The sequence below is a fragment of the Arvicanthis niloticus genome, chromosome X, assembly GCF_011762505.2.
Source record: "Arvicanthis niloticus isolate mArvNil1 chromosome X, mArvNil1.pat.X, whole genome shotgun sequence".
Lineage (NCBI taxonomy): Eukaryota > Metazoa > Chordata > Mammalia > Rodentia > Muridae > Arvicanthis > Arvicanthis niloticus.
This window is the reverse complement of record NC_047679.1, coordinates 15,912,290-15,930,225: the sequence shown is the minus strand read 5'-3', so window position 1 is coordinate 15,930,225 and position 17,936 is coordinate 15,912,290. Positions and strand designations below refer to the sequence as shown.

At 44.3% G+C, this 17,936-nt stretch overlaps 1 protein-coding gene across 6 annotated transcripts in view; it reads right to left on the bottom strand.

Moving 5' to 3' along the window:
- Nucleotides 1–2,904, bottom strand: part of Fam120c (family with sequence similarity 120 member C) — a 117,040-nt gene extending 114,136 nt beyond the window's left edge. For all 6 annotated transcript variants that reach the window (XM_034485235.2, XM_076918493.1, XM_076918494.1 and 3 more), the window contains exon 1: nucleotides 1,860–2,904. In XM_034485235.2, the coding sequence (XP_034341126.1) occupies nucleotides 1,860–2,543 (684 nt within the window). In that variant the 5' untranslated portion in view covers nucleotides 2,544–2,904. The remainder of the gene's footprint in view (nucleotides 1–1,859) is intronic.
- Nucleotides 2,905–17,936: the final 15,032 nt, after the last annotated feature.

Here is a 17,936-nt window from a genome sequence, read left to right as displayed (position 1 = left end):
GGACATCAAGCCCAGAATCTCAGTTCTATCATTTATTACTACATCGTCTCTGGGCAAGTGTGTAAAGCTCCTGGGTCTGCCTTTCCCCATTTGGAAAACAGGGGTCTTACTGCTTCATGAGTTACTGTAAAGATCCAACGGGAATTTTAAAGCACTTAAGGGCTGCAGATGTAAAAACAATTAGTACTGCCCTTCCCCAGAACCACCCCCAGCCCCCCTCAAAAAAAAAAAGAAAGGAAAACCCTGCCCCACTAACATAGTCATCAGTAGTGCCAACAGTCAAGCTGCCATTAATAGCAGGATAAAAAAAATAACGGGGTAAAAAAAAATCCTTAAAGCCTGGGTGGTGCCATCCAAAACAACTTGGAAGGAAAGACTGTACGTGAATCCGCTTTAAAATGTTCAGTCAGGAGAACGGGCAAGTGGGGTTTTGTTACAGTTATAGTTTAAGTTAGCTCATGATTAGATTTTTTGCATGCGTGGTGTCAGGAGATTGAGGCAAGGGCCTCTCGGTTAGTAAGGACACTCTACCACTGAGCTACGCCCCCAGCTCATTACTGGCTTGACAAATTAGAAAAGCTATTTAGTCTACCCAGCCAAGGCACAGATTTATTTGGTGCTGGGTCCTGCGTGTCTAGCAGAGTAGGATTCTAGTTTCAGAATTCCCAAATCCCCAATCGTGAGAGGGCATCCCCCAAAACTCTGGTTAGAAAATGGTTTTGCAGTTTCTTCCCATCTAACCATGTAGCGCTTTTCTGTCGCTTCTTCCTGCCCACCTCCTTACTTCTCAAGCCTTGCTATTCCCTACACGTACGAACTTGAAACCCCAGAGTATGGGAAAGCAACAGCGTAATAGCAATGGTGCCAAGACCGGGGGTGCTGCCAAGCTTTTCCTCAGGCTCCATATGCAGTAGCCCAACTACTCAGAGGCTGGCCTTAGATTTTAACCCATGGAGCCTCATGAATTTGATATTTCTTTTTGCCTCTGCCCGATTTCTTCAACCGTTTTAATTAAACAGCCTCCTCCAAAACCCGTGAACCATTCAAATCTAGCCGGTTCTCGCAGTCTTAGGTAAAGTCTATCTTTTTCAGGAAGTTTCCCTGAACCATTTTTAGCCCACAGATTATCAGCCCACCCACCTACCCAAACAGGTACAGTACTTACTGACCAGAAAACAAAATCACCATGCATATTTACAGCATTAAGTAATGTTGCGCACTTGATCTTCCAAGGCCTAGAATGGCGTCTCAGGGTTTTTGAAAGCCTCCCACCCCCCCCCCGCCGCCCCTCCCCCGTCTTTGAAACCCCCTACCGAACGTGTTCATCTTCCTGAATAGTGACTCAATCAGTGAATTGTTTGGGCTGAGGCGTGCCAAGATAAAAGCATGTTGAAATGAAAAGGACTCGATGGATGGGGAAAAAAGAAGTTCTAGGTGCCAAATGGGGGAAAATATAGAACAAAGGTGTTGGACTAACATCTGTTTTATTTGCCATGGGGTTGAAAACAGATATAGGGGAGGGAATGTCAACTGGAAAATGAAGGAAAAACATATTTCAGTTTGAGGGGGGATGATAGCAAGAGAAATATGAAGCCCCAAAGAAATTTTGAGTCAATTCTGCTAGAACCAACAGGTAGGCCAATTGCATAAGTTAAGGGGGTTACGGGATGGCAAGGATAGAGATACAATCATGTAGATACGGGATTGGTAGGCCACATGATGGGGGCACAAGTGGATAAAATGGTTGCCAGTAAGTTAGCTGACTGAGTGGGTGACAGGTAAGTCGGTGAATGGTTAGGTGTTTAGTCTGGAAGGAACAGGTGTGGGGCATTTCATTTAAAATCTAACCCCTCCCTCACCTTGACCCGGAAGCGGATGAGTGCTAGCCTCACGCAGTGGCTCAGACAGGCAGGTGGCAGGAACCAGGCCCGCGGTGGAGGGGTGCCCTTGTTGCCCACGTGTCCCACGATCAGTTGCGCAGTCTGCCGCTCCGCCTGGCACCGACGGCCCCACTCGGCCAGTCGGTCCTTCCCCAGGCCCCCAGGGAACATGACCACCAGCTCCAGGCCGTCTCCGCCCGGATAGGCACAAGCCTGGCACAGCGCTGACAAGTAGCCCAGCATGGCATTCCACTGGCCGCCACAAACCCAATCCGTCTGGTAGCCACCATAGAGCCGCGGCAGCGCCGAGCCCGCGTCTACCAATACCCGAGCCCCAGGCAGCGGAGGGGGCGGCGGCGGATGCAGCCCTGGCGGCGCTTGGCCATGGTGGTGGAAATGGTGAGCAGGGTGATGGTGCCGAGTCGGCCCCGCGCCCCCGGAGTAAGCACCAAAGGCAGCGGGCGGGAGCGGCGGCGGCAGAGGAGCAGAGCCCCTGGTGATGCGTGGAGCCCCTGGCGCTAGGGCTGCTGGCGGCAGCTGGCGGTGCAGGTGCTGCTGCTGCTGCTGGCGCGAGACGGTGCGCGCGAGTTTGAGGAGGTCCACAGGCACCACAGCCCCGGGACAGCGCTTCTCCAGGAACTCTTGGAAGCCCTGGACGCCCATGCTTCCTCCGTGGGCAGAAGGAACAGCGGCTGCGCAAGCGGGCCAGTCGGCGATCCCCGCGCGAAGCTGGAGGCGGGCGCGTGCGCACTCCGCGGGGGGTAGGGGCGAGGGGGGGCGGGGAGAGGGTTTGAGAGCGGGAGGGGCAAGGGAACGTGGGCGGGGAGGGGAGGAGACCACGGACTGGGTGCGGGTGGAGAGCAGAGGTGAGGCTGACCAGACTCAGAAGAGGCTGGGAAGATAAAAGCGATGACAGGTCGTAGTCACTTCTCTTTTCCCGCTCCCCTCCGCTGCTCTTCTTCACCGCTTCAAAGGGGGTGAAGCCTCTGCCTTCCACCTCCGGGAGCCATGTTGCCTCGTCTTCTCTGTGATACTCGCTTTCTAGCTGGGGGAGGGGTACAGGGGCGGGGCGGATGAGCATCCTGGGAGTTGTAGTCTTTTCCTGGATGGCCTTAGGATGCAGTCTTAGAACCAGGGGATCACCCCTGTCAGGCCTTGATGTTCATAGTGTCAGAAGAAGTGGGGCGTGAAAAATGTGTGTCTAGGATTTGCACCAAATCTTACTATCCAACTGAGTTGCCTCAGGATATTGTACCACCATGCCCAGGGAAAGGAATGGAGATGATGCATCATGGGAAAGGAAGTACTGTGAATTGGTAGGATTTGGCTAAAGTGAGCTAAAGTTCTCAGAGAGGGAGAAATTTCCCTTCCATAGAAAAGATGATACACACAACTTTGAATGAATGGAAAAGAACACACATGAAACATGACAACCACTACTATATCAATCCACTTGTTTTTAGCTACTGTCATACTTTGAAGAGTTGTCCCCCTTACAAATGGTAAAACATTTACTTAAGACAATGAATGCATAGACAAAATGAAATTGACTATAGTTTGCCTCAGGATCTCTGGTCAGGGAGATTAAACACCCGTTCAAATTCAACTACAACTTGGACCTTATTGGTACTCACTAAGCCATGCCATATGGTTAGGGGATTTGTTTTCCAACCTAGTAAATTTGCCCATGTGGGAGCAATTCAAAATAGTTGCAAAGGTTCTAATTTGATCACAGTCTTTTGAAAAGTATGCTTCAGTATGCTTCTCCAATGACATCCACGTAGAGTCTGTCTTCTGTCAAGCTTTTAGGACCCATTCCTTCAGCCACAGCAGAAACAAGATCTGAAGTGCAGAGTAGTTGTATCTGGCTTGGAATTTACAGAACACGAAAGTGCAAAACCCCAGGAATGACATCAGAATAGTCCATTAGGATGAAAATGCAAACAGGTTGCAAATTCTAAAAAGGGATTCACAAGAGTACTAGATCCTGAATGGCAGGGATGGGAGACAACATGAAAGGAAAGGCAGTAGCTTGAAGGGATAGAAGATGGAGAGAATAGATGTTTTAGTAAAATGTGCTTACTAGACAGTTTGTCCAGCATCCCTTTCCTAAAAATTAGCCCTCTTGTTAACTTGATACGATTACTGTCAAAACTATTGTCTTAGTCATGGTGGTATGTGCCTGCAGTACCACCATGCAGTACTCAGGAGATTGAAGTAGGACAATCACCTTAAGTTCCAGGCCAGCCTAGGCTACCCAGTGATTTCAAAGAACCAGGGAAGTAAATAAATCCTATCATGTTCACATATGCTTATAATTTTTTTTTTTGAGACAGGGTTTCTCTTTGTAGCCCTGGCTGTCCTGGAACTCACTCTGTAGACCAGGATGGCCTCGAACTCAGAAATCTGCCTGTCTCTGCCTCCCAAGTGCTGGGATTAAAGGTGTGTGCCACCACCGCCCGGCATGCTTATAATTTTAACTGGGTGTGTTGGCTTACATCTCTAAACCCAGCATTCTGAAGGTCAAGGCAGGAGGATTGCCACAACTTTGAAATTAGTGTTTCCCAGGTCAGCCTGGGATAAGAACAAAACAAACAGTAAAGAAAAAACTTAAACCCCAACAACATAAAAAATAATTGGATCATAAGCCACTTATGAAATTGTTAGCCACAAGTGAGATACTTTTAGATGGAAACTCTTATATTAATCTACCTTCAAGCATTCTTTCTGGGCTGGTGAGATGGCTTTTGGGTTAAAATGCTTGCTTTGCAAGCATGAGGACCTGGGTTCAATCCTTAGAGACCACATCAAAAAGCCAGGCTCAATGCAGTGCATTTGTAATCCCAGTGCTAGAGAAGTAGAGCCAAATGGATTCTGGGACCCAGTGGCCAAGCAGCCTAGTCTAATTGGTGAGTTCCAGGACAATAAGAGACACTATCTCAAAAACTGAGGTGGAAGACCCCTGAAGAATGGTATGTAGCTGCCAGCAGCCACAGTCAACCAGGTTGAAAGAGAGGCTGGGAATGGAAGAAGGGAAAGGAGGGCAGGAAGAGATGAAACCAGGACAAAGTTCTCTGATCGAGGCTCAAAGTTTAATGTATGACTTTAAAATAAAAAGGGGAAACCCCACCACCAGAGTCTCTTCTCTCTTCAGCCCAGCGGTGTGGGTGAGGGGAATCCATCTTTAATTAGGGCTGGAGGTGTTTCAAGGCAAGCTCAGCAGGCAGTCTATTCAACTCCAGCTCCTGTAGCAGACTGCAGGCCACCAAGGCAGGTAATGCCTCCTGGGTCCTATTGTGGTCTATAGTGGTACACAACTTAGGCCTGCTCAAGGTTGGAGGAAAGGGTACAATGATATACAAGTTTTGTCCTCTGGCATTCATAGACATACATAAGAATGCACACCAAGACACAAGTGAACCTGTGCACACACACACAGAATGTCCTTTCTCTCATTTTCAGCTATGATACAAGCTGGGAATTCTCAAATGTACTCTTCTTCCCCATTTTAACAGTTTTAACGCCCTGTGAACTTGAGCTAAGTATGTCTAGAATTTATATCCTTCCCTCTTACACGATGACCTTATAAACAGCATACTTGGGACTGCACAAGGCCTATCCAATCCCAGCTTCTCAGTACATCTGTCTATCATTTCTTCATTCTCCATTGTCCTAGTCAAGGCAATCCCAAAGCTGGGCTGGTTGAGACACTCATGGATTTCTTATCTGCTTTGAGTAATAAATCTTTCTTCACTCTTTCATGGCTTGGCTGTGCTGTTTAGCCTTTTGCACTAAAATGTGAGCTCATTACATTTGGTTACAAAGACAATAATCAATCCAGAAGTGAGGTGTGGCAAATTACAAGCCCAAAGCATGTGAGACTGATATAGATGGAATCTTCTCGAATCCATTGATGGGAAGGGAGTTGACACATTTTGTAAGATATGGCAGTGAACCAGTTAATTATGGTTCCTCGGATGCAAAAGCCCTGGAGCTGGGCATGAAGTTAATTGGTAGAGTTTTTATCCAGCTTCCATTCCTCATCACCACAAACAAATAAAAACAAACTAAGCTCTTGATTGCTGCAGGCAGAAATCCCTGGGCCCTGCTGACCTGAAGCAGAAGTGGCAGACCCACTTCAAGGATTTCACTAATTAAGAAACTGGCACCAGCAAATTATCTATGCATGTATAAGGAGTAGTCACTCCTCATGCACCAACTCTGCCAAAAGTGCTGATTTCCCATAAACGAATCAAACTGGAGTTTGGGAAAGAAGTGAACATCCCCAAGGCAGATGGGGGTGGGGGTGGGGGTGGGAAAGAGTTCACGGTATTAAACTCAGCTCAGCTTACTATCTCCTTCTGGATCTCTGATCCAGAGGATCTTGAGCAGAATGAGCCAGATACTTAGAGTGCTAAGATACAGAAGCTGCAACAGTGTTGGCACACTTGCTTTGCATGTGCAGGATAAGGGAGTTCCATCCTTGGCACTGGAAAAAAAGGAAGAGAAAGGAGACCAACAACAAGATTTTTACTACCTGTTATTAATACTTGTTGCTGGCAGATCTCCCAACATGAAACCAATAGGGCTTCAATTGACAATTTAGAAAAATTTCGTCAGTAGAAAATCATGTCTAGTGACTCATGATCGTAATGGACCATCCAGAGTAGCAATTCTGGAGCACCTGTTCTGAACAGGATCATTTCAAGCCTCACCCTGTATTTTCAACATTGGAAACACTGAGTGTACGACCAGAAATCCATGATTTCAGTAGTGTTGAAGATAAAGCCAGACGTGTGTTAAAGTACTATAAACAGTGTATTCACTAACTACTGATGGTAAGGGAGAGAGATGAGCTATGGTCTCACTCGCACACACGAGTGGGAGAATGGGGAAATACGAGAGGAAACAGGGTGGGGACAGAATAGCATCAAGGTAGTAAAAAGAATTACAGAGAACTGATCAATATAAATATGATTAGGCCAAATGTGCATGCTGACTGACAATTAGATTTCTATCCTATCAACACAGAGACAGAAACAGAGGCCCTATTGTTCCTGGCAATTAAGTTTCCAAGGAATGTCTCACGGGTCCTTTGGAGAGACATTTCTCAGTTGGAGGAAAGATACACAGGTTTCTAAGGAACAGAAAAATCGACAAGTATAAGCCCCTTTTAGTAAATGTTCTACAGTGGACCAGTTATGGGGTACAATGAGCTGAATTATTTTGATAGCCCCATTTTTCCTGAATGGCACCCTGCATTCTCTAGTGATTTGACCTTAGGTTGCTTGCAGCCTTGTTAAGTAGGTCAAATCTCCTAATGCAGGGGTATGAAAGGAGTGTAATGGTGCATTTTGCTGACCCTTCTAGCCATCTGGGAAATCTGAACACATTTTCAAATCTAAGAACCTCACTTTGAGGATAACCCTGTCCTAAGTACAGACTGGTTAAGCAAGGACATAAGAAGAGGACTCCCGTGGGTTTATTTCCATTATACCCATCCAGGTGAAAAGAGTAGATACATCCTCAGATCTAGTGATGGATCAATGTGTGACTTCTCCATCCCTAAAAGGGAATTTTGATGGTGTTTATTTGTAAACTGTTACTATTAATCTGTTGGTGGAAAGCACATTTACCAGAGATTTCTAGATTACAAGAAGCCACATTTTATTGTAACTGAACTAAAGGAAGAAGGGATGTGTCCATGGTAGCACCATTATATCTGGATTAGTAGTTGCTTATGACTTGCAGTTCTCCATGGATTTTGTTGAAGTATGCATGTTGAGGTATGCATGAGGCAATAGCATACATGTTTATAGATGTATGGACCTATTGGATTGTCTCTGTGCCGTCCTTTCCTACCATCTTCTCTACTTGGTTGTTTTGGCTGTAGAGACCACCTTTCATGTTCTTTCCCAGAGAATTTGGAATAGATTTAGAGGATGAGATGTGAAAATCCCAGGCATATTGAAATACCTGCTTCATTTGTTACTAAGGCCCATTTGTGTTATTCCTGGGTTTTGTGAAGCCTCCATCTTTATGAATTGCCTTCTTGCTAAAACTTGTCAAATTTGCTTTCTTTACTTGAACATAAGAGTCTTAACATGCATATGCAATCCAGAAGAAACTACAGTGGTTATAGGCCATAGAGAATGTAGAGATGGCAGATGCCAAAGCCCTGGAACCAGGAGGAGGTGTGTTCTGGAAGTAAGTAAGTAACCTGGCTTTCAATACCAGGTTAGCTCCTTATTAGGGAGACAACTTTAACAAGTTGCATAACCTCTTGGACTCTCACTGCATCTATGAAATAGAGATTCAATAATGTATTCAATGAGTTTAATACCACTACTAGAATAGAACTGGGCACTGGAAGAAAGCAGGTGTTTTTGTGGTGGTCATTGGACCAATTAATTTATCCAGCTTTACTTACATGGGTGACTCGCATGCAGCTGTGTCAATGAAGTATCTTCCTCCTTGCAGCCATTGTTACAAGCTTCTGTATCCTTGAGAAGGGCCCCAGCCTTGTATGCCTCCCTACTCTTTATGACATACTCTAATTGATGATGGCAACCATCATGTCCAGCCTGGAGGAAACAGTCCCAGTGTTACCAATGAATTCATTTCCAGAATCTCTGAGCTCCTGATAACTATGGAGTTTCTTACTGCATCCTTCAACTACAGCCCCTTCACGTGGGTCACCAGGAGCTCCCTTCCCTTGGAGCATTCTGTACCCCTTTCATCCCTTTTTCAAGATCCAGCTTAAAAGTGACCTCATCCATTTGTTTAATTTTCTTCTTTTACATAAGCCTAGGCCTAGAAAATGCTGGCACATGGCTACCATTTGTGTTTCTACCTGGTGGGGGGGGGGCGTATTCTCAAAATCAGAGAGAATCCTCACAGGCCTTTAGTCTCTAATGTTTAGGACTTACAACATTACAAAACGATGTTCAAGTGGAAGAAAGGGAATGGAGTGTGAACCAACCCCTTCTCCCAAGTTAGAAAACCTCCCACCATATGTTTGATTCCAGACAGCTTGCTCTCCAGAGGCTCAGTGATGGTCCACAGCCTGCTTAGACAGTCCATCTTCCATCGCTGGAGAGGAAGCTTAAACTCTCCATGGTGTGGCTGGATTGCAGAGATGAGAAGACTTCCTAGAGGACAGCAATAAATAGAAATGAGTGACATTAGCCTTGTGCACTAGAACAGGGAAAGCCCTCTGCTGAAGGAAACCCTGGGCTTGGCGCCAATGACAGGAATAGGACACACGGAGGCTACCAAGAATGGTGCTTCCTACAAAAGGTCAGCCACTTGTGCAGTACTACACAGAAGGCCTGAGAAGCAGCAACCCTCAGAGAGCTTGGTGTGGGGACTTGCTTAAAACTTCCCAGGCCAGCAGAGATCCCCCTCTCCCCCCAAAAAGCTTATGTCTGACAGAAGACAGACCAAAAACTAAAACAAAACCAGACTTAAGACAGACAAGCTGATGAGACAAATCCCAAAGCAGAACCTAGAGGACCTGATATAAGAGCTGCCACTTAAAATTGATAGGATAGGGAATCCCAATTGATTGTTTGGTTGGCTCCCTTGGTACCCAAAATGACTTGTGTTCATGAAGTCTGGAGCTCCATGATAATGGCTTTTTCATGGGCTTGGGAGAGTTTCTGGTTTGGTGCCCTCCAGCAACTTGGGATCTAGAAGCCCTGATGTCCTATTTGACCCTTGAAAAGTGCACAGCACCTCAGTTCAGTCTTGCTTCCCCACAGAAAGGGGGGGCAAGTGTTGTCTCCTTGCAAGGGTGGGTCCATTTAACATAGAAGATGGGCTTAGATATAGCTCAGTGGTAAGTCACTTATACAATACACACAAGGCCCAGGGTTCAGTCACCAGCAACATATAAGCAGAAAGGATCCAGGCATTTTCAGTTCATAAAAATGGGTGTATTAATGGCTTAAGAATTTGGCCTCAGGGACTGGTGAGATGTTTCAGCTGGGAATGGCATTTGCTCCCAAGCCTGTGTTCAACTCCCAGGAACCCACATGTTAGAAGGAGAGAACTGACCCCTGTGAGTTGTCCTTTGACATCCACACATGCATTGTGGCACACATTTGAAAGTGCATGTGCACATTACAAATGAATGTTTAAAACATTGGCTTTTAATAAGACAGAGATTCAAGTTCCTGCTGACACTTGGCATATGAATTTAAGTGAAGATATAACCTTTACTCCTTTCTGGTGACGTAGGAGCAGAGAATCCAATTCATGGCAAGCAATGCCTGCCAGGGGGTCTCTCTGGGTAGAAAGTGTCCTTAACATGAGCCTGGATCATCTAAGGACTTGGGGAACTGAGAAGGATGGATGTCTTAGAGTTTGTATTTCTGTGAAAAAAACACCATGACCATGGTGACTTTTATCAGGAAAACATGTAATTGGGACTGGCTTACAGTTTCAGAGGTTTAGTCCATTATCATCATGGCAGGAACATGGCAGCATCCAGGCAGGCGTGGTGCTGGAGAAGAAGCTGAGAACTACATTTGGATCCCTGGGCAGCAGGAAGAAACAGTGACACTGGGCTTTTGAAACCTCAGAGCCTGCTCCCAGTGGCATACTTCTTCCAACAAGGCCACACCTATTTCAACATGGGGACATCTCCTAATAGTGCCACTCCCTATGAGCCTATGGGGGCCATTTTCATTCAAACCATCCCAAAGGAGAAAGTTCACTTGAGCTTGTGACTTATTTCCAGACTTTGAGGGATGCTGAGACTCCCTCCCAAAATGTCCTTCTAATTATTCATGCATATTTGTGTCCTCTCCATGGGCCACATCTCCAGGTGATGATTCAGGCCTGACATACTAACACTCAGGGAAGCTGAGACAGGAAGATATCTGAGAGTTTGAGTCTAGGCCGGGCTACACAGTGAGTTCCAGGATACCCTGAGCTATGTACAGTGTGAAACTCAGTCTCAAAAACCAAACCAAGATAGGGCTGGAGAAATGGCTCAGCTATTGTTATTGCTGCTTTTGTAGAGAACCAGTGTTCACTTCTCAGTACTCACAACAGCAGCTCACAACTGCATGTAACTCCAGCTTCTGATACCTTCTTCTAGCTCCCATGGGTACTGCATGCACACATGCTCGAGGACACACACACACACACACCTACTACATACAAATAAAAATAAATAGTAAACCTTTAGATAGATGGATAGATAGATAGATAGTAAATCTTTAAACACAAATCCCAAAAGAAGGCCTATGGGAGGAAGAAGCTCACACATACCAGAAACCACCCCCACCCCCAGGTTCTACAGGAAGAAGACAAATGAAGAGACAGCTGGAGAAGAAGATGAAGGCAAAAGGAAACAGATGCAAGACTCAAACAAAAAAGGTAGAAGCTCACTGTGGTGGCACACACCTGTAATCCTAGTAGGTAGCTGGTGGAGGAAGAAGAATCAGGAGTTCAAAGCCAGCCTATATAACAAGCCCAAGGCCCATCTGAACTACACCGGCCCTTTCTTAAGAAAACAAAAATGAAAGGCAGAAACTGAAGAGGAATGAGAACATTGTGGGAAAGGGGGGATGCAATTCGGAAGAGTTCCTACTAGCCTCAATCATGATGGATTACTCCAAAACACAGGGTCAAATGGTCTGATTCGATGACAAAGGTGCTTGGTGACCTTACAGTGGAGAGGCTTTCCTCTGTAATTTCCTCTGCTGACCTTGTGGATACCCCTGCTTGCTAATGGAGACAGGCCAACCTTCAAAGGCTGCTCAGAATGCCTAAGATATCAGCCCCGGTCCCAGCACTTGAAAGGCAGAAGCTTCTTGAATTCAAGGTCATCTTCAGCTATATAGTGTGGTTCAAGACCAGCCTGAGCTATAAGAGACTATCTCAGGAAACAAAAAAAGAATCAGCCATGCTCCATCCTTGTTGTCCTGTCTCATTGGGGGACATAGCACAGGACAGCTCTTATCTCTTCCACCCTGAGTATCTATAGCATCGTGTAAGAGTCCATAGGATATACAGAGGAGTGCAGTAAAAATGTACATTTCTACTTAAAAACCTCTAAAACCAGTTTGTGATGACTGAAAAGCCAGATTCTCATGATCCATCCAATGTGCTCCTAAGTGCTTGGAATTAACCCCCAAATCTGTGTCCCAAAGTATACAGAACTATGGGCCTTGGAATCAGTGCAGGACCACAACAAACCAGTGTGTGCCCCCACTGCCTATGTGCACCCTACTGGTAGTATGGTACCTGCTGCCTCCTGCTCTAGTCCAAGGTAGAATCAGTAAGTGGATACTCTCAGAACGTGTGACCCACATGTTGGCAACCATCCTAGCAGTGGATGTCTAGTGAGCAGTATTGTGAGCACGCTTATTAGTGGAGGCACACTCAGCAAAGGTGTTGTGGAAGATACCACACACCTCAACGTCTCTTCAAGGACTATACCATAGCATTGACCAGTGAGCTGACATTGGCTAGGTGCAGGAACTTATTTCTTTACAGACTTATAGTCCAGAATATCAGGAGCAGCACCAACTTAGCCTGGCATATCATAACACATTTATTCCTAGGATAATGACAACTGTCTTGATTAGGTTAAGAGGATCTCTTCTTAGCAGGGGTGGCACCTGGCATGCTTGGTCATAGGCTGCACTTGCCTATGCCGGTAGAAGGAAATTCATGTATAGATGGCTACTATGATAACAGGGAGCTGGGCAGGCTGCACAGGGCAGACAAAGTCAGATATAAGTGGCTGAAAGGGGGCACCGTGTGTGAGCAGTGGTTCAGGGCACAGAAATGGGCAGGCACCCGGGAAATGGAGACCAGTCTGGGAAATTTAGTGAGATTTTTCTTAAATACTAATTAGACAGGTGAGGTAAAGACCATTGTTTTAAATTTTCTTTTAAAAGATTGATTTCTGCATATCCATGTGTATGTATGAGTCTATGGGCATGTGTGCATAGGTGTATGTGTGTGTGAATGTATGCACAAGTGCGCATGAGCGTATGTGTGTCAATGTGTGTGTGAGAGTATATGCACCTGTGTGCATGGGTCTCTGTGTGTCCATGTATGTGAGTGTGTGCATGTGTGTGAGTGTGCATGTGTTCATAAGTGTAGGTGTGTCTATGTGCAGAGGCCTCTTGGCTTGGTTTGATACTAGCAAGTTCCAACAGTGCTCTTTCTTGTCTTAGCCCCCTCAGAGGTGGGGTTATAGGCATTTGTGAGGATTCCTGGCTTGTCACATGGGAGCTGATATCTGAATTCTGGTTCCTGTGACTACAGAGCACATGCTCTTAACTACTGAGCTAGGCTCCTAAATTCTTATTTTTAACTGTGTAAGATATACATAGCAAAAATACTAACCTTCTTTCTCCTTTCTTTTCTTTTTTTTTTTCTTTCTTTTTGAGACAAGGTAGCACACTGTACCTCAGCGTGGCCCGAAACTCATGTTGGCCTCAAACTCCATGCAATCCTCCTGCAGCCTTAGCCTCTCATATGTTGGGATTACTGGCATGAAGAACCACATACAATTCAACCATTGTTAGATATATGGTTCAATGCTGCTAAGGACACTGTTTTGTGGTGTCCAAAATACTGTTTTTAAAATATACAAAGCACTCCCCAAGTGGTTCTCATGCACTCAGGGTTGAGAGGCAGAAAGCTACACTGAATGGAGGTGTTTGTTGATATTAAACTCCTGAGCACAGTTCTTCATCTGAAACACAGAATAGGTACCACCCCCACCTAATGCTAACTTTGCTGTAAACCTTCCCTCCCTCCAACCAAGCCAGGCTCCTATCGTCATCTCTGCTATTTTCCTGTATCCCTGTCTTGAGATCCTATCCAAGATCCTATCCTCCCTTCAACTACTTCAGCATTAAACTCTTTAGCTACAGATCCGATTCTGTCAGCTCATTATTTTACCTGGTGGTGTTCATTAATGCTGATGTGTTTCAAATGGATTATGTGTTGGTCTTACCTCCCAACTTAATTGCTTTTCCATCTGACCGACATTTTTATTATATTACTTGACACCCTTTGAGGCTCAGAAAATTGTACACCAAATTATGACACTTTGGTGTTCTGAATACTTTGAACTAAATGAAAAGCATAAGAGGCAGCCTCGGGGGTGAAATACGCCCTTGATTTTGACCTTCCCTTCACCCCAGTCCTCTTTGTGCCCCTGAAAGGAGCTGTAGAAACCAATTAAAACACAGAAGCTCCTCTGTCCCAAAGCAAGTCATTAAATCCAGAAAGACCACCCCTTCTTTTCTCCCCTCTTCTATAAGGACCTTCATTCTCAAGGATCTTGTTAAGGACCTTCATTCTCAAGGGTCCTGTTGTGTTTTAAAACTGCACAATACACGCAACAGGGTCCGGCTCTGTATTCTGAAGAAAGGAATGAGAGACAACTCAGTGGTTAAGAGCACTGGCTGCTCTTCCAGAAGACCCAGGTTTAATTCCCAGCAGTCACATGGCAGCTCACAACTGTCTGTAACTCCTGTTCCAGAGGATCTGACAGACACATTAAAGAAGTATTTTTTTAATTTGGATCTTCAGCTTTGAAGGCTCTTTTATTACATAAAACTTCATCGAGCTGAGTGTGGCAGCACATGCCTTTAATCCTAGCACTTGGGAAGCTGAGGCAGGATGAATTTGAGGCCAACCTGGTCGACAGTGAGCTTCAGGTCAAGCAGAGCTACAGAGTGAGCCCTTGTAAATACATAAACAAATACAACATTGGTGAAATTGACCTGTTACACCTTTGTTAATCTTCCTCTCCTCCCCTCCCTCTTTTCTATCTATCTATCTATCTATCTATCTATCTATCTATCTATCTATCTATCTATCTATCTATTTATGCAGTGCTCAGGGTGGAGCTTGGAGCCTGGAGCATGAGAGCTCTGTCCTGGAGCTACATCCACAGCGGTACATGCCTCTACAAGATGAGATGACTTAGGACACTTCCAAGTGACATGGCCATAGGTGCTACCTATCTTTAGTTCCAGGAGTGTTCATTGTGATTCGACATATCACTCTTTTCTACCTCTCCAGTGCCTTGCATCCATTACCTGGGATGTACTCCAAAACTTGCTGATAAGATTCTAAGACAAGCAACCAAAAGACAGCAAAGAAGAGGTCAGAGGGTTTTGACGTTTGTCTGGTGGGCTTTGTAAGATAGGGTCTTATCTCTAGCCCAGAATGGTTAGGAACTCATTACATAGCTCAGGGCAAGTTCAAAATCCTAACCTTGTTCTCTCAAGTGCTTAGGTTATGCTATAGCCTTTGTTTGAGAGAAAACTACTGGGCTCAAGACTGGCTGGCTCTTCCTTGCCCACTTTGAGAATAGCCATGGTGTACTAGTTTAAATTGTATTCCTAATGAATAAACTGACTGACATATTCTCTGTATCTGATTCCTTCCCTCTTGGATAACGTGGAGCTTCACTAGCCTTTTGGCAAGCTTAACTTCGTCTCTCTCTCTGCTCTCTTTCAATGTACTGCTGCTCCTCTCCCGCTCCTCTTCCATTCTTCACCATCTTTGCTTTTCCATCCACTTCCCTTGAATCTCTGATTATGTTCCACTTCAAGTTCCTAGCCCCTCTGCTTTGTAGTCAAGGAATGGAAAAGCAGAGACCAAACATCAAGGGAAAAGTCCAGCTTCTATTGTCAAATTTGAACCTTATGGCCATCTATGTAACAGTGGAGCGAATCCCAATGATGTCATGTTGTCCTCTTAGCCATTCTAACTCCTTCTTGGATAGGTAGCACCTTAGATTCTTTCTTGGAAAAATCTTGCAGTATTTTTATTTTTGAAACCTTTCAGACATATTTTCTACCAGGACTCCTCCAAAATATGATGCTTGTCTTTTGAAAATACAAACTTCAGGGAGGAAAAAAAAATTCAGATAAAAAGGAGGACAGAAGAGATAAAACCAAGTTTAACATTTTAGTTCCTGCATAGTAGAACCCATTGTTTATTTTCTTTTGTAAATAAAATATTATTAAAAAGAAATTAATTTCTTTGTTTCTGTGATGTTTTTCATACTTGTCTGACTTGCCAACAACAACCAAACCAAAGCAACAAAACAAGTAAAAATTATGGGTAGCATTGTTTAATGTCTCATAAAATTCACAAACAATTCAAGTATAACTAAGAAAACAGGGGCTGGGGTTGTAGCCCACTCGGTAAAGTGCTTGCCTAGCGTGCATGAAGGTCTGGGTTCCATCCCCCATATCTCATAAACAGAGGGTGGTGGCTGTGTGCACCTGTAATCTCTGTGCTTGGGTGGTGGAGGCCAGAGGATCAGACATCCAAGGTTATCTGCAGCTACATAGTTTGATTAAGACCAGTCTGGAGACCTTGTCTAAAAAGTATAATAAAACAGAATGAGACAGAAATGGGATATTTATAGATGAATATTTCAATAATATTTGTGTTTTACAGTCTATATCTACTTGAACACAGTTTCAAAAATCTTTTGATAATTTGAGTTGGAAAATTTTAAAGAGAAATTATGTGGCAAAACTTTAAGTGTGTGTATGAGCTAGACTGCCTAAATACTTAATAAGCTTTAATTTTAGTTTTTACACTTTGGGATGTTGTTCTTTTTTATTTTATTGTTGAGATTATAATTTTGAAGGTTGAGGGGGCCAAGACAGGGTTCCTCCGTACAGCCTTGGCTATCCTGGAATTTAATCTGTAGACCAGACTGGCCTCGAACCCAAAGAGCCACCTACCTCTGCCTCCCAAGTATTGGGGATTAAAAGCTTTGGGGTGTATGTGTCCTATTTACTTATTTTTAAAATTTTATTTATGTATTCACTTCACATCCCAAATCCAGGGATCCCTTGAAGCTTCTCCCTGCATCCCCCTCCCTTTCTTCTCTGTATAGTTTAAGATTTTTATATGCATTATTGTTTTTCCTGCATGCATGTCTGTGTGAAGGTATCTAATTCCCTGGAACTGGCGATATGGCTGGTTTTGAGCCACCGTGCCACTACTGGGAATTGAACTTGGGTCCTCTGGAAGAGCAGCCAATGCTCTTAACCATTGAGCCATCTCTCTGGGCCCTGGCATGTTTATAAAGTACAGTGAAACTAAACAGGTAGGCATGTTCATAAGTTTGAAAAATCATTTCTAGAAGTTATGAAATGGTAAATACAGATAAAAAACAATTCCTACTGTTTTCTAGTTTTCATTAGGATTTAAGGTTATGTAGTGTCAAAAATAATTAACATGGAATTAAACTACTGGAAATTATAAAAGATAGGACTCGGTGCAGGAGAAATAGGCTACTTTATAAGAAAAGGTATATAGCCAGGCTGTGTTGGCACACACCTTTAATCCCAGCACTCTGGAGCCAGGCAGATCTTTGTGAGTTTGAGGCTAGCCTGGAGTTCAAAGCGAGTCCCAGGTCAGCCAGAGCTACAGCGAGAAACCCTGTCTTGAAAAACCAAAACAAAAGTTATAAAGATGCATTTCATCAACAAGAAAAAAGAAAAACTGAGGGTACTTTAAAAAGGGCTGTGGGAATTATGTTGTGTGGTCCAAGATGGCTGAGATTAGATGTGGTTTTATATGTTTTATTAAAATCAACATTATTTAAAGGATCCACATTACTATTAATAGTTAGATGTAGTTTTACGTGTTTTATTAAAATCATTATAAAAAAGGATTCATTTTACTATTAATAGTGTAGTTTTATAATGTTTTATTAAAATGAGCATTATAAAAATTTTAGTATTAATAGTCTGCAACATATGTACTATGAGAGCGTATGTATGTGAAAGTTCTAGTGTGGGGGTGTGGATACACACACACTTTAGAGGACAACCATCAAGTGTGTGTCCTCACTGTTCCTCCTTCAGACAAGGTTTCTTTACTTTTGAATACTCCATGTAACCTGACAGGAGCTTCCCATCTTCCAGTAGGGAGCATTGGGGGGTTTACAGCCATGGCCTACTTAGTAATGCTTGTCTAGGGGCTCTGGAGATCTGAACTCAGGTCCTCAGGAATGCATAGCAAGATTGCCTTTCCCCAGGCCCA